Genomic DNA, 15877 nt, shown 5'->3' with positions numbered 1-15877 from the left:
CACAGCACAGGAGACTGCACCCGGGGACATACCAGGGCTCATTAGCTGCCAAGAGCTCTTTTTTCCATAGCCTTAATTAGATCAGCAAGATAGATTACTAAGAGAAAAAAAAAAAAAAAAAAAAAAAAAGCACCTTTAACATGCATCAATTTCATCATTTTTGGGTCTTCTGATGCCTAACAAACAAGACATGAACATGCACTGCCATCTGCAGGAGCTGCTCCTTACTGCTGTCCCTCCGGATAATGCTGGATTAAAGGCGAGCGTGCAAGCGTGCATTCCAGGATAGAGCCTCTGTGTTTCTGGCCAAAGTGCTTTTTCTTGCTTTCCTCGGCAGATGCTAAGATTTTTAAAAGCAATTCTTTGAAGTTTAGAAGTGCTTGAAGACAACGGCACTCTACTGGACACCTTGAGATGTACTTACCCTTGGAGGAGCACGTGCCACAGGAATGTTGTTGAAGGTCCCTTGCTCCAGGGTCTCAGCCACACCACGGAACCCAGCAGCGCTCCACTCCTTCCTCTTGCGGTGCCTGCCGGGGACGTGTCCCACGTGCCTGTGCTGAACCTGCACTTTTCCTCAGAGATGAGCTATTTTAAGTGTAGGCTTTTGGTCTTCTTGCAGAGGTAACTCGAAGGAATGTTTCCTTTCGCACCGAAATCCTCTATTTCAAATACCTGAACTGAGAACACTGTTCGAGGATGCTATACGGTACCTCTGCACATCCATTTCTTAACATGAATCATTCCTATGTATTTAATGACTCCACCGTAATTAGCATCATAAAATATCTTAAAATGGCACATGCTCAGAATATGTACTGTTTAAAACTATATTAATAAATGTTTACTACTTTAAAGGATATCAATATTATCATTAAATATTCCTTGTAAAATGCATATCTCAAAGTCATAACAACGCAAATTCTTATCATGAAGAACAATCACTGTTTCTAGGTAAAAACATACAGGGCCATAGATCCTTTCTTGATTTTCAAAAGCACACAATGTTTCTGGCTTTCAAAAATTTAAATAATTATATTGCAAGTTCAGAGATAACAAGTTCTTTTATTATTATATTTACATTTCACTTAATGCAATCTGATTTTTAGATATTGGGGCAAGATGGAAGTCAAATAGGTTATTAACAGCAATTCAAATGAACAACACATTCAAAAAATGATCAATTTACATGTCTTTCAAAATTAATTTCAACAAATATTTGTGGCTCAGTATTTATGACAGAAATGGTAACAGCACAGCAAAAACACAGAAGGTCAATAATACTATTTAAACATTTATCACAGACAAAATGTTTTCAAGTTTGTGATGTAACATGGAGGCCAGAACAAATTATTAACCTGCTAAAACTGGATAAACATTACCATTATGAAAATCAACACAGAACAGTAGGAGCCATACTATGAATCCTTATTAAACACTCAAATAACACCATTGTAGCATGAGGACAAAACAATGAGTAATTTTGATAAATCAAAATTTACCGACTTCTCAGTGATTACTAAAGCACGCTAACAAAAATGAACGCGGTTTCTTTTGCCACAGCGGGAGCTCCCGTTCACGTATGTGATGGGGCTCATTGAGCAGAGCCAGCATCTCTCGCTGGACGCTGCCAACGCTCCTCCCGCTCCGCAAGGGAACCCGGGGCAGTTCCAGCTCCCCAGCACACCATCGGGTCAGGGCACAAAGCGGGCGCCGAGCTCACTCCGCCATCCTACTAGCCCAGGCGTGTAGACACACCATCACGTGGAAGATGAAGCTGCTCATTTGATATGGAAAAAAAGGAAACTTGTTTTGAACAGATTTTTTAAAGCCAAAAAAAAGAAGTGCGAGTATTTCCATCTCAAACTGCAGTTCATCTGGAACACACAGTAAACAGCAGATTTTACTGGCCCTCACCACAAACACAACTATCAAACAGCTTGCTCAACACACGAAAATAAAGACAGCATCAGTCTGAACTTAGATTGGGCAGGTTTTGTATTAACATGTGTTTTTAACTTCATTATAAATGTATCTTGAAATTAGGATAAGCATTTGACGTTATAATTATTTGCTCAAGACATGACCCAGCATTGAGTCAACAGTGTATGACAACTGTATCATTGCAACTAGTCATAAAAATCAACAGTACTTTGTGCAATTACCCTAAATACATTAATTAATCATGAATGAAGGAGTAAAACCTCTAGTTCTTAGGAACTGAAAAAAGAGCATTATATTTGACAGACTTTTTCTGCTTCTGAAATACGCCATAAGCATGAAGCTTTCAGAAATAACACAAGCAGGCTTTGCTGAAGACCTAATTAAAACCAAAGTCACAGGTGTGCTCTGGATCTAGTCCTGGATGTTTGAGCACAGTCTTGCAGTCAATACATGGAAACCCTTATATCACACTGCTGGGGAAAAAAAAAAAGTAAAAAAAAATAAAGCTGCTATGTCCTGTTCCTAGCAGCATTAAAATTATCACTTTTAAAGAACTAAGTTACCTTGGGCAGATGCAAAGGCTGCACGCCTAGAATGAGTGCTCCAGCACCCTGCTGTGTCCCTGGCACACGCTGCTGCTGCCTCTTGTGACAGCCCTAGTGACCACGCAGCGCTGGGACGTGCCAGTTCAGGGTCCTGATCGGACTGAAAGCTAAGCCATCAAAAATGCTGGTTTTAAATGAGATCAGCTGCCTGATCCAACCTGCCCTCCCAGGTACACAGGTGCCAGAGGCGAAGCAAGAGAGAAGAAAGGAAATTACATCCAGGACATGGGGGAAAAAAATAGCCCCTTCAGCGCAGCTTGGTCTTGCATTAGCTGCAGTCAGCTGTTGAAACCATACCCCAAAGCTCACAGAAACTTCATATTCTAAGAAGAAGCCAAAAATTAAGGGATCTGCTTTGGCCACCATTTTCCATGGTAAGTAAAACTGAAACACCTTTATTGAGAAGAATGTCATACTGATTGAAAACCACTGGGGAAAGAGAATGCAGCTAAGATCCAACTGTTGACTCTTTAATGGATAATTCAATGAAAATTAAAATATGCTAAATGTAAATGTGAAAACATTAAACAGTTACTAAAACTGTGAAGTATAAAATTCCACTATTTTAGCACACTATTTTTAACACTAAAATTATATTTTAGTATTGTGAAACCTAAAGTTTACAGGAAGGAGATTCAGCAAATGTTCGTTGCCTTAAGCTATCATTGCCCTTCACGTGCTCACCTTAGTAAAGTGCAAACAAGCTGAAGTTTATGCAGCTCTCGACTGTACAGAGCTACAGAGGAAAAAAATCTGCTTTAGATCAGTACGCAATTCTGAGTAAATCTGAAAGAAAAATAAAACGCAAGTTGAAACAATCTTACCTACTTTATAATAAATTACTTTGAAAATAGATCTTTTTTTTCTTTGTTCTGTTATTATGTTAATGCAATATATAAATGTAATACAACAGGTGATATTTCCTTTTAACTTTCACATTTCTTTAGCCTACTTTTTATTTGGATACAAATAAAAGTACACCATATAAATTGCAACAGGAAGAAAAAACAAGTTCAGAAGGATTTCAACAGCTTTCAACCAACATCGCTTCTAGCTTACTAACTGGACACAGCTATGCATGCTGAACAGGTCATTACAAACAGCGTTAAAAGGGAGAACCAGGCTCTGTTCATTTGTCCTGGGCATTATTTGTCCATCATGTTGAGAAGCATTTCACATGTCATTTCTGTTTTCTGTTTGCTGAGAGCTGCTGTTTCTATTCCATCTAAAACTGGAACAATCTCACTGGCACAATATTCGCTTTTCACAGTGGAGACATCTTGGAAGGACTCCAGGTCAGCTGTGTAAAAAGAAATATATATATATATATATATATTATATATACACATATATATATTGGTGATTAATCAGGAAAAGAAATACTTCAATAAACTTAACTACGTGGAGAGAATACTTTCAATATATATGGTAACACATCTTATCATATGAGTACATTTAGTTTAAATATTGCATTACAAGTTTTGTTAATAAAGAGTATGCATGGATTCTTATCAGGGGAAAACTAAGCATTATTTAACTGGAAGTTTATTTCCTGTACATGTGTTTTCTTTTTTTTTTAGTAACAGTAAGTCATTAACTGTCATCAGTTGCACAAATATTTTCTAAAAGAGCGAAGTTATTGGGCTTATGTGATCTTTTATAAAGCTACACAGAGAACACTATAGGCCTCCGCAAGTTGTGTAAGAAGTGAAGAGCAATGTACGCTCTCAAAAAAGTCAATTCTAGGAACAAATTTCTGCAATCAGGACAGAATAATGTTTGTGCAAGGGAATTAATAGACTGAGTATTTACAAGAGCAACACCTAAAGAGACATAATATGTATTCAGGAAACAAAGCTTCCAGCTGATCTACATTATACCAAAATGATATAATTTGAAAATTATATATAATAGGAAAACCCTAATGAATAGTAAAATCTAATTACTCCAAAAGCAGAAACACTGCAGCTGTAGCTTTTCCTTCTAACCATACCATTACAGCTTTACCAGTACAAACAGAAGAGTCAATGCTAATGTAAATTCAGCTGCTGGTATATTCATTAGATTCAGAAAAATGTCAGCATTTCTTCTTTTTCTTTTTTACCTCAGTGTCATTGGCCACAAATCATATATCTACATGTAGATACAATCTGATATACAAAATATAAGGTTTTGGAACACCTAGGCCTTCAGATACGTCTCCATTCTTCACGCTTTCTCCACAAAAATCACCTTGAGAATCATAGCAAGATGATTACCATGGCCTTCCAACAGTATCTGTGAGTCAGAGAGCAAAAACTAACAGGGTGCTCTGGTCAAGCTTTTTTTTTGTTAGGCTAATGAGAAAACATTGGGAAGAAAGGGGAAGAGGAGAAAAGAAATTTCCCTATATTCTATATTCAAAATAATGGAATAAGCACTCAGTGCTCAAGAGCTATTTACATTAAGTAACACTAGGTAATTACAAGGGTCTGAGCACACATGTTGAAACAAGAGGCCAATAAACTGACCTGTTCATGTCTGCAGCCAATGGAAGGGAAAAATCTAGCTGTTTACACCACTAGCATTTTTATTGTTATTTGACCATGCGAAAGCGTGAGAGAAAGAAGAAAAACTTTTGTTAAGTTCTACTAGCTTTGCCGTGATTAACATCTGGTTTGAATTCTGAGATTGGAGAGTTTTCAAGCTGGTCTGATTTAAGGCAGTATCTATTACTAAAAAATGGGCTCTTAGGAAAGCTCACTATGGCTCACTCAGAAATGATAAAGGCAAATTGAATTTTTAAAATGGAAAAGCAAAATGCACCTGTACACTTTACCAAGTAGGGACTTTAGGAAAACATATGCAGGAGCAGGGGAAAAGATGTCCCAGAACAGGCACCTCAGCAATGACCCTATCTCAGATGACTACAATTTTGACACATAATAAAGACTTTTCTGAAGCATTCTTCCATTATTAGCACTTAAATTAGCTTCATTGTGAAACAGTAATTAAACAGCAGGGGAGATTCACTGCCTCAGCCTTTTATTCTTGATTCTAATTTACATGATTAAATTCTAACTTATTCGCTGATTACCTTCTTGTTTAACATGCCTTAGGTTCTCACGTTTTTTCTTTTTGCCCTTGCTTCTTTTTCTGGATGCAACAGCTTTTGCTCTCACCAATCCACAATTTTCAGCATGCTTATGCATATTACTCTGTCAGCATAATGAAGCATAAATATATGAATCAATATTAATTTTTAAGCACTTTAATATAAAGAAAAAAATATGGTTCTGATGAGCACATTTTGGATCACTAAGTGAAAGCCTTAGTTAACTTCCTTAAACTCCTGAAGATCTGCGCAGGATATATATTGGAATTCTGGTTTAAAGGAACACTGTTACTTGATGGGTATAAAACAATATGTATTATTACCTGTTTCACAGATAAGCCATATGGTCTTACACATAAAATGTAAAAAGGGTTGCACTGGCTTTCCAAGTTTTGACAGTTTACTTTTACAGTTAATCCGAAACCAGTGATACTTTCACATAGTATGTGATTTTAACACAAACAGAAATTTCGTACTTCCCTTGCTGAAGTGGTTCTGGAACTCATCCCTTCAATTAGCTCCAAGCACTTCTGTTTGTGTTAAAATTTATACCTCTCCACTGCGTTTGTGTTTGTTCTGAGCAGGCTGTTGTGCTGAGCTCTAGTAACTCCAACACTGCATTGTAGAAACTGGTGGCACCCCTGAAAATACCACCTGACAGATACCTCTACCTTGAAGGGGAAAAACATAATGTCACTGCTATAGAGCTTGGGAAAAAAAAAAAAAACAAACAGATGCTGGCTTAGCACTAGGAGGTTAACACTCTAGTCAGTGCCCGGCTTTTCATTTTCAGTACGTGATATGTAGTACTTAACTAAAGATAACTCCACTGAGATTCCTTAAAATGAAGCATCTTACCCAGCGTGAATAGCCCTTACCACATTCAGGGCATTCATAAACTGGAGGTTTGAAATTGGAGTCGTGGTGCTTCCTGAAGTGCACGGTGAGCAGCTGCTTGCGCCGAAAGCTCTTGCTGCAGCACAGGCAGCTGAAGGGCTTCTCCCCAGTATGGGTGCGTTTATGGACAACTAAGTGTCGTTCCTGCAACAACAACCAAGTACATGCAACGTCACTACCCAGCTTGGTGATGTGTTCAAAAAAACACACTCACAAGTACAAGGATGTTCCACAGGCTCCTTAATAATCCTTCATGCCAAGAGATGCCAAATAATATGTTAATATCTACTGACTAGGAGTAGGTCAGAAGAGTTTATCCCTCCTAAGTTTGTTAATGTTAGCAAACAAGATAATCAAGACCAAAGGTAGCAATAAAATCAAATTTATAGTTTTTTTTCAGGTCTGAAATAAAATGAAATTCTCTTCTATAAAAGTGAGAGTAAGTTCAGAATCATGAACTCTCTATTTTGAGTGTTTTGAGAGCTCTCAGCATCTCTTCTCCCCACTTCCTCTTGGAAATTCCACTCCAGTTGAGCTGCTATGCCTGTGACCTTGCAGTAATCCCCTGTTGAAATCCAATCATTTCTCAAAATTTAGAAACAGCAATGTCCCGAATATTTTTATAACACTTTTTTCTTTAATAAAAAAATTAGTTCAAGCTGCATTCTACAACACTGCTGAAATGTGTACTTACAAGCAATTTGTTCTCATCAAAACATCAGCAAAAATGATTGCTCTTACTTTACACTCCTTAACAGTTCATGTACAAAGATTTATCTGATAGCTTTAGACTTTTTTTTGCATTCCAATTTTACTGTTTTTTTTTCCCATCAACCATTTATCTTTCAAATAAACCTAGCCACAGTATTTTAGTAAGACTGCAGTAAGAAAAACTTTTTTCTTCCTAAGGTAAACCATACCCAAAGCCCCAATTCAATGAGCAATCATTTCTCAGTTACATACCTGCTTGCATGCATAGCTGCACTGATCACACTTGAACCTTTTCTCATTTCTGTGCGTCTTCTTGTGCTGAGTAAGAGCATAGCGCTCATGAAAAACAGCTTCACAGTAACTGCATTTAATTGCCACTGCCATGTAGGAATGCAGATTTCGCAAGTGGACACCTAAACAGTTAGTAAAGGCAGTTAATTTTAATGGTAAGTTGTGGATTTCCACAGTTCTGCATAAGAGTTTGATTGTGCCCAAGTATGGGCATATGTGGTAGAGCAAAATACAGAAAGGAACCTTCTGTGTTCCTTATTATAGGGGCAAAAAAACATAGAAAACATACTATTGACCTCAACGCCAGAAAGCAGGGGATTCAGCTCGCTGAAGTCCCAAATAGCCAGTTTTTCAATGCAGTTGCAATAATAATTGCATCTTTAGTAATAAAGAAGTAACACAAGACACTGACTTTCCAGGGAAATTAAACAGTTTATAAGCCTAAGCCTCATCAATTTCCATGGAAATCAAACTCTTCTGAAAGTGGTAATAGGTGCTTGTGCCTACCTATAAACACAAATAAACACTACCTAAAGTAGTATTTGCAATAACAAAATGATAAATGGAAAAAAAAAAAAAACAAAGAAATGGTATATATAAATAATAATTGCACTTCACGTTTCAAATATTAACATATCTCCAAGGGAACTTTATTTGAAAATATAAATAGATGCAAAAGACACCTAAAAGCCTTTTTAAAGCATATTCTATCACTTCTGACTGTTACAGAACATCAAAAATCATTTTTGATAGTAATCTAGTAAATTTAGAATTCTAAGGATTTTCCATGGAATTGATGAAGTCAAAAGATAACTTGCATTTTATTAAATAATGCAATTTAATGTATTATTCTAAATCAGAAGGACAATGTGCTCAGCAACCAAAAAAAGCAGAAAAATTCAAACTAAAAGCTTTGTAAAAGCAAAAACATACATATACTAAAACTTTTCACTTATTTTAGTTTCCCACATTGCTAATGGATATTTTTATATTGGCTAGACCCGAGAAGGAAACAGAATGTGAGAACTGAAATGGCTCCATGCAGATTTGCTCTGTTTTCTGTAGCTTTAAGAATAAATTTGGCAATACATGAACATAGTTTTTTGTGAGGAACCCTCATGCTGGAAAACAGAAGGTCACAGTGCAACAGGTATTGAGTAAAAGAAAGTTAAAATTCACATTTTAGAGAGAAAAATAAAGGATCAACCACAAGATGTCACCACATCTCCTCGCAGAAAAGAGTTACATTTAAATCAATAAATACATTTTCTCTGGAAAAATTCTGCAATGATACAAGGTCAGTATAAACAATAACAATCAAATATAACTTTCTAGTTATTTCCAATTTCTTTTTTTTTCTCTTTACACTCACCCAGATCGCTTTTTCTTGCAATAAACGTGCTACAATGCGGACACTGATACTTTGGCACATTTTCACCGTGCTTTTGTAATATATGGATTTTCATGGTACCACTTTGAGTGAATCTGGCCTGGCAAACATAACATTCATATGGCTTTTCACCTGTGAAAATCAAAAAACAATACAGACTTTGAAGCACTTGCCTCCAGAATGGATACAAATACAAAATCCCCCCAGACAGACACTCTTATCAGCATCAGTCGCCAGCCCACGGAAGTCGTCCTGGTAGCAGACAATGCACAAAAGGGTCAACAAGTTTATGTGGCCGATTATCCTGCAAGACCTGGGGGCTGCAGTGGCTCTGCATCAAACTGACAAAAGTATAAAGCTGTTAATATGATTCTAGATTATTAATCGCATTATGTTTTAATAATCATTTATTCTGTCTTGAATACTTCATATAAAATACTGATGGTTCAACTCACAAGAAGAGCTGAAGAGCTGTAAAGCTCATGTGATAAAAAAAATGAAGCAATATAAGCTACTGATATTGGGGAAAGGTAAGTTCTTTTCTTACCTTTCTTTCCAAAAATGTTTCTCAAGCTTTTATTCAAAATCATAAGTGGAAAACTGCTTCTCAGCAACTACATTTCAGAGTCTGAAGTCAGGTCACTTTAAAGTAACTGGTAAAGCTATGAACTTTAAAGCCCTGCCGGGGACACAGGCTGGCTTACACCAGGCCGTCCTACCTGAGTGGGTCACCATGTGTCTTTTCAGCTTATACGTGTCTTTGCTGGCATAGCTGCAAAGGCAGCAGGCGTAAGGACGCTCTCCGGTGTGCGAGCGAATGTGTCGCTTCAGTTTGCTGGCCTGTCAAAAATAAGACATTTTCTGCAATAGCACACATATTCCAAAAGCACAACCAATTAAAATGTATGCAGTTTTACAAAATAATTCTGCTGCAATTTAAATATTATTTCAACCCCAGAATTAGTCCCTTCCCAATTTTCCTGTACAATCAGATTTTTGCAGGTTTAGTTAGGTAATACTTCTCTCCCCTTCTTCCCTAATTTCTTGTTTCCATCTCCCGACATTAAGAAAAGAAGAAACTTCATAAGGAGAAAATAAAGGCCATAATTTCCAAATCAGCAAAACTGGATTCCCACTACCTTCAGGCTACTTTGATAAGGCAAATGTAAAATGCTTTGAAAATACTCAGGAAAAAATAAATGAAAGCCTGAACTCACTGATCAAAGTATTTATTCACCTGCAAGTCCCAATGAAGCAATCTCATCACAAAGGTTTAATTCACTTTATAGTTATATATTGTTCCTATATTCTACACAAATACTTAGGTATGCAATCTAAAATTAGGATTTTCTAATGCGGAATTTCTCTTCTGACAAACATACTAAATAAATATGGAAACATTATCTAGCAGCAGTTTTAGTACATGTAAAAAGCCTCTCTTATTTTTAAAAACTAAATAAATGCACGAAAAGGAATTTCAAGTAATTCATTTATAAGCATTATTATATGGACAAAGTATGGAGTCAAGGAATCCAGACTACTTTTTCTTTTCCTGAGTGGAGACGGGGAGGAAAAAATCTGCATAAAAGTGAGAGGTGTGCCTTCACAAACTTTTGTTTATCTGATATAATGCACTAATTCTGCAATAATATACTAGAATAATGGAATTCAGTATTCCCCAAAGGCCATTGGAGGAACCTGAGCCTTCACCTTAAGGCAACTGTCTGTGTGGATTCCCGGTTCCCGGGATGCTGGGGAGCTTCCTGCCTCCCCTCTGATGCCCTGTGCTCCTCCTGCCAAGCATGAAGGTACTGCAGCCACCACAGGCTCGGCCGTTCCTCCCAGCTCAGCAAAGACTCATCCACATCACCATGGAGACTTTCACCAGCACAAACCAAGCCAGCTAAATATTAGTAATGTAGCCTGGCAATTGGCAATAGCTCTGTAATTTACTGGCCGATCTCCAATATGAACTTGACAATGAACAAGGGCAATACAGGCAGCATGATACACGCACAGGCAGGTCCCTATCTAGCAAAAACATTCTTAACACACGCTATATTGAAATCTTAGTATCTGAAAGTCTACAAGGCGTCCCAAAAGATGAAGTCATGCTGCACTTACTTCTACACTGGAGTATTTACATAGTGAGCACTTGAAGGGTTTTTCTAAAGTATGCTTGTAACGTCTGTGTCTTGCGAGCTCACCACTGGTCACAAATGCCATATCACAGTCACAGCATTTATATGGTCTGGTCCCTGTAAGAATATAGCAAACCTTAGTTTTTCCTCAATAAAATACATAACAATGCTTTTTTTTTTTCTGTCTTAAGCATGCACATTTTTTTTTACATTTATAATGATTTTTCAGAACCCTATTTTTATAGGCAATAAATACACACCTTAGATTTATTATAAATATGGGGTCTAACAAATTGTTTAATTTATTTAAATAGCAAAGAAAAAAAAGAAATAGAACACATCATACATCATATAATTAGAACCAACTGAAGTTTAGGTTCAGCTGAAAAATGTGTCACGATACCTAACAAGAAAAATGCATTCATACACAGAGACTTAGTAACTGCACACCACATGCTTCAGAGTGAAACTTTTCAACGAAATCAGTGAAAATTCGGAGCACAGAATAACTGAATATGACCTTTAAGACAAATTCACCTATTAAATTTTGCAGTCTGTAAAAATAAGGCGCTACCTGTGTGAGCATTCACGTGGTTACGCAGGAGAGTGGCTGTACGGAAAGCCTTGAGGCAGAGGTGACACACGTGGGGTTTCTCATCGGAATGGGTTTTCACGTGACGGTTCAGACTCGATATTCTGAGCGAGGTGAACGGGCACAAATCGCAGCTGAAAACTGCTGTGAAAACAAGACATATTTAGATCATGTGAGCCACACAGTAATGACTTTACTTTTACAAAAACAGCACCAACTTCAACGTAATTCCTCTAGTCTGGATGAAACTATTTCTCACTTTTGCAATACCTTTAATAGAAGGACTTCCAAATGCACTACAAAAAAGTTGAGTTGTCAGACAGGAATTATTGTAGCTATTTAAGACTGAAATGATTCATCCAAAAATAGTTCAATGAGTGATAAAGCTTGGAACCTAATCCCTAGAAACCTAACTCCTGGACTAGTTCTCAGCTCCAAGACAGGGTAAGAGTTCCTTCTCGTGATGGTATTAACACTTGGCTCAACGGACCCTTTGCAACACTCATCCTTAAGTCAACTGTGTTACAAGTATTAATCAAGCTTCTTTAAAAGAACTCAAAAGGGCAGATTAAGATATTATGAGCTTTCCCATAGGCCTGAATCCATAAAATAGAACTTACTATGATTTATATTTTATTAGATTTATAAAATCTTTAGTTGAACTTGAGGAAAGATAGATTAATTCCTTGAAGAATTCAAGGAAGAAAGTTATGATCCTTCCTGGATTACATAACATTTCTAAACTCATATCACAGTGATAATGAATTTCTGTAGGCAGTACTAAAGAGGAAATATGACAGACTTCTGGTTTTGAAGATCCAGAACTGCCACATGGCAAACACTTTCATATATGAAGAGCCTTTCCAGCACAGCCATCTCAGCTCCCAAGTGCACTCTCTGCAGTGATTTTCATGCTGAGATCAAAATGTATTTTATTCAATGCTTCATAGCACAGAAATGTGCAGCTAACATCCACTTCAATAACAGCAAACAAAAACACTTTATTGCTATTTACTCATTATGGATTCATGCCCATAGAATAGTTAGCTTTGTTAAAGCTGCTCATTTGTTCCCTATAAACACAGGCTAAAACAAGGAATATTAACAATTGCTACAATATCCATATTTTAATCAATCTCATCCAACATACCTTAATATTCAGATTGTGACACACGCATTTGTAGATTCAACTCTACTGATGCCATCCGACTTTTACAGTGCATACAGTTTTTTGAGAAACAGTTGTACCTCCATTCCCTTTTAAATGAACTTTAACTTCTGCAATATACTTCTCTGTTTCTTAAATCACGTATTTTCTGTTACTTTTATTTAGATTGAAGATCAATATTTACCTACCACTGTTTCTCAGCCTGTAGCTTAGAACCATTCTAAGCTCATCCACAATCCTTACATGGACATTTTGAAACAGAACGAAGGGACTATGAAAGACTAAGTACTTTATTAGGTTTATTCAAAGGCATTTATATCCATTATTGACATTGAAAGCTCCCTGAAGGTTTCAAGTATTGCACACTGTTTGAAAGATCATTAATTTCTAAATGCTACCCAAAATCTCTCTCCTGACACTACGCAGATATCAAACAACATTATCTTCCTCATTTAGGGCTGAAGGACATTATCCCTTCTAAATTTCCAAACCTAGCAATAAGCATTGTGAAACTTTCCTATACCACTTCAACTTCACTTCTAAATCTAATCTAAAATATGTTATCTAAAAAGGAACTAAAACTAGTCATGTTTTTACCTTTTTTCTGATATGAAGTGCTAATTTCAGATTTTAGAGATTTGGGATTTTTGGACTCTGATGGAGACGAGTATTCCTCTTCTTTATTGCACGAAACCAACAAATCGCCACTGGCTTTACAGTCCAGGCTCTTTGCTTCCTCAACACCAAAAAGATCCTTTTCTGCTCCTTCTTCAAATGGGGTTAACGGCTGGACCTTATTTTCAAGTGCAATGACATGTTTATCAGTTTCAAGCTACTTAGAAAAAAGAAAAAAAGGGTTAAAACTCTCCTAATCAAAAGAAGTTATTAATGACAAAGAAACCAAGACACCAACAAGAAGCAAGCTACCAACTCACTCAAATTTTCAGCCTAATGCAAGGACAGCATTGCAATAACAGTTTGCATTTAATGTGCAGCAGCCTAAACAGAGATGAGCAATTCTTCAAATTGAGCCCTACCTCTTCAAACTTTTATATCAAATTTTGACCATCTTTTTCAGACTACAGCACTCAAAACACATAAACTTACATCCTGAAATATATTTTAATTTTTAAAAACTTAATTTCAGTACATTTACCTTTTAAAAGGAAAGACCAAAGAAAACATGTTTGTATTTTTTTAAAAAACATTTATTAAAAATAAATAAAGGACTTGGGCAGCCAGCTTGTAATGTTCATGTGCTGTTCTTGGTCATTAGGCAATTAATAAGGTCCTGAGATTTTTGGCATTAGATAAATTTAAAAATGATCATACCTCTTAAAATATAGAGTAGGATAACAGTTTTGAAATGGAAAACATGCTTTTTCCTTTAAAACCATCAGTCAGCACAGTATTAATGCCAACAGTTGCATGCCCTTTCAACACAATGCATTTTAAGTGAAACGAATTTAAAGAATTTTATATTTTAGTCCAATTAACGGGAACACTTAAGCAAAATAATGTTAAAAGCAGAACCACGTCAGTACGATACCAGGATGCCAACAATTATCGCACCAGCCTTCACCACACCCTGAGTTTCTACCTCGATGAGCAGCACGTCCACGGGGCCGTGGGCGCGCTCGGCGGGCGCCCGTTCCTGCACGATGTTGATCTGCATCCACTGCAGGTCGCAGAGGGCGCCGAGGCCGCCCTGCGCGCCGGGGGCCAGGCCCTGCCCCGCGCCGCGGCCCGGCAGCAGCAGCAGCGGCGGCAGGAGGGCGGCGCAGTCGCCGTGCGGCCCCGCGTGCGCCCCGCTCGCCCGGCCCGGCTGCTGCTCGCCATGGGGGACATCTTCGCCCTCCTTGAGCCGCACCGGCTGCAGCGTCAGCAGCTGCTTTTCGCCGTCCTCGGCGGGCAGGGACCACTCCGGGGGTTCGCCGCCTCCATCCAGCGCGGTGTCCCCAGCACTGTGGGCGCAGGGCTCCTCCTGCACCCGGGCTACGTGCTCCTCCACAGCCTCGTCTCCTGCCCTGCTCCAGCTTTTCTCCTCAGCCTTGATTTTGGTGAAAGGCTCTGCCAGAGCGAAGGCCGCGTCCATTGCTGAGCCAACCTGGCAAGGGGGAAAAAGCAGGAGAAAGAGGCCCTTGGGACACGATGTCCCTGCCTTGCTGCCGGGCTCCCCGCTCCGGCGCTGCCGCCGTGCCCCTGCCCGCCTCCCCACTCCACCCAGCACGTCTCCATGCCAGGCCCCCCTCCTGGCCCTCACCTCGGGCCTCCTCCAAGCCCAGCCCGGCCTGGTGGCCACCACACGGGCCCAGCTCCTCCTGCCCCGAGGGGGCGGCGGCCGCTGCGAGGGCCCGGCCCTGCACCCTCGCACCCGGCTGGGACCCACTGCGCTCCGCAGGGCTCGTCAGCCTCGGGGAACGCGGTTCCTCGTCTCCCTGCCCCGCTCAGGGCAGCATCGGCATCACGACCCGCCCTGCAGCTGCTGCCACGGCCTCCCCGTGCCCCTGTGCCTCGCGTGGGGACGCGGCGGCCCGGCCTCGCCACGGCGGTGCTGGGTGAGCACCGTTGTGCTGCAGTCCCTTCAGGATTGGTTATTCACTGGGAGAACAGGACGTTCGCAGTTCGAGAGCCCTCCCGAGGCGTTGTAAAAACGTCTTTGAGGCAAAATTGTAAGATTAGAGAAACTAACGTCTATCTTTCGTACCCTTCAAGGCTGGCAATTTCCAACCTCAAACATTTTGTGAGGCCCACTTACTATTAATACTCTGCTATACACCAGCGTGAAGGAAGGATTTAGAGTCTTATCTCTAAATGATAACTCAGTACATTACAAAATACAGCACATAGCAAAGTGCCTTTAGCCCAGCACGATTCACATCCCCCTCAACAGTGAATTGAACCTAAAACAAAAACTAATTCATGGTTTACTTACCTATGTAAGTAACACATTAAAACCAGCATTTGTTGAAATGCCCTTAGTACAGTTTATGCTGCTCGATATCCAGGGAGTACATGGGAAGTATTAGGGTTGTACAGGAGAG

General features: G+C 39.1%; 1 protein-coding gene across 1 annotated transcript; it reads right to left on the bottom strand.

Annotated features, from left to right (window-relative positions):
* Positions 1-3694: 3694 nt before the first annotated feature.
* Positions 3695-14928, bottom strand: CTCFL (CCCTC-binding factor like). The gene is made up of 10 exons (XM_088527802.1): positions 14434-14928; positions 13431-13665; positions 11648-11809; positions 11057-11190; positions 9652-9772; positions 8915-9064; positions 7504-7664; positions 6502-6684; positions 5626-5746; positions 3695-3849 (listed from the first exon to the last, which is right to left on the bottom strand). Exons 1-10 carry the CDS (start codon positions 14926-14928, stop codon positions 3695-3697), a joined length of 1917 nt encoding a protein of 638 aa, XP_088383928.1.
* Positions 14929-15877: the final 949 nt, after the last annotated feature.

This window comes from Tinamus guttatus, unplaced genomic scaffold (assembly GCF_059628265.1).
Source record: "Tinamus guttatus ecotype Peru unplaced genomic scaffold, ASM5962826v1 Tinamus_guttatus_pri_ptg000027l, whole genome shotgun sequence".
Classification (NCBI taxonomy): domain Eukaryota; kingdom Metazoa; phylum Chordata; class Aves; order Tinamiformes; family Tinamidae; genus Tinamus; species Tinamus guttatus.
This window is presented reverse-complemented; position numbering and strand designations above follow the sequence as displayed.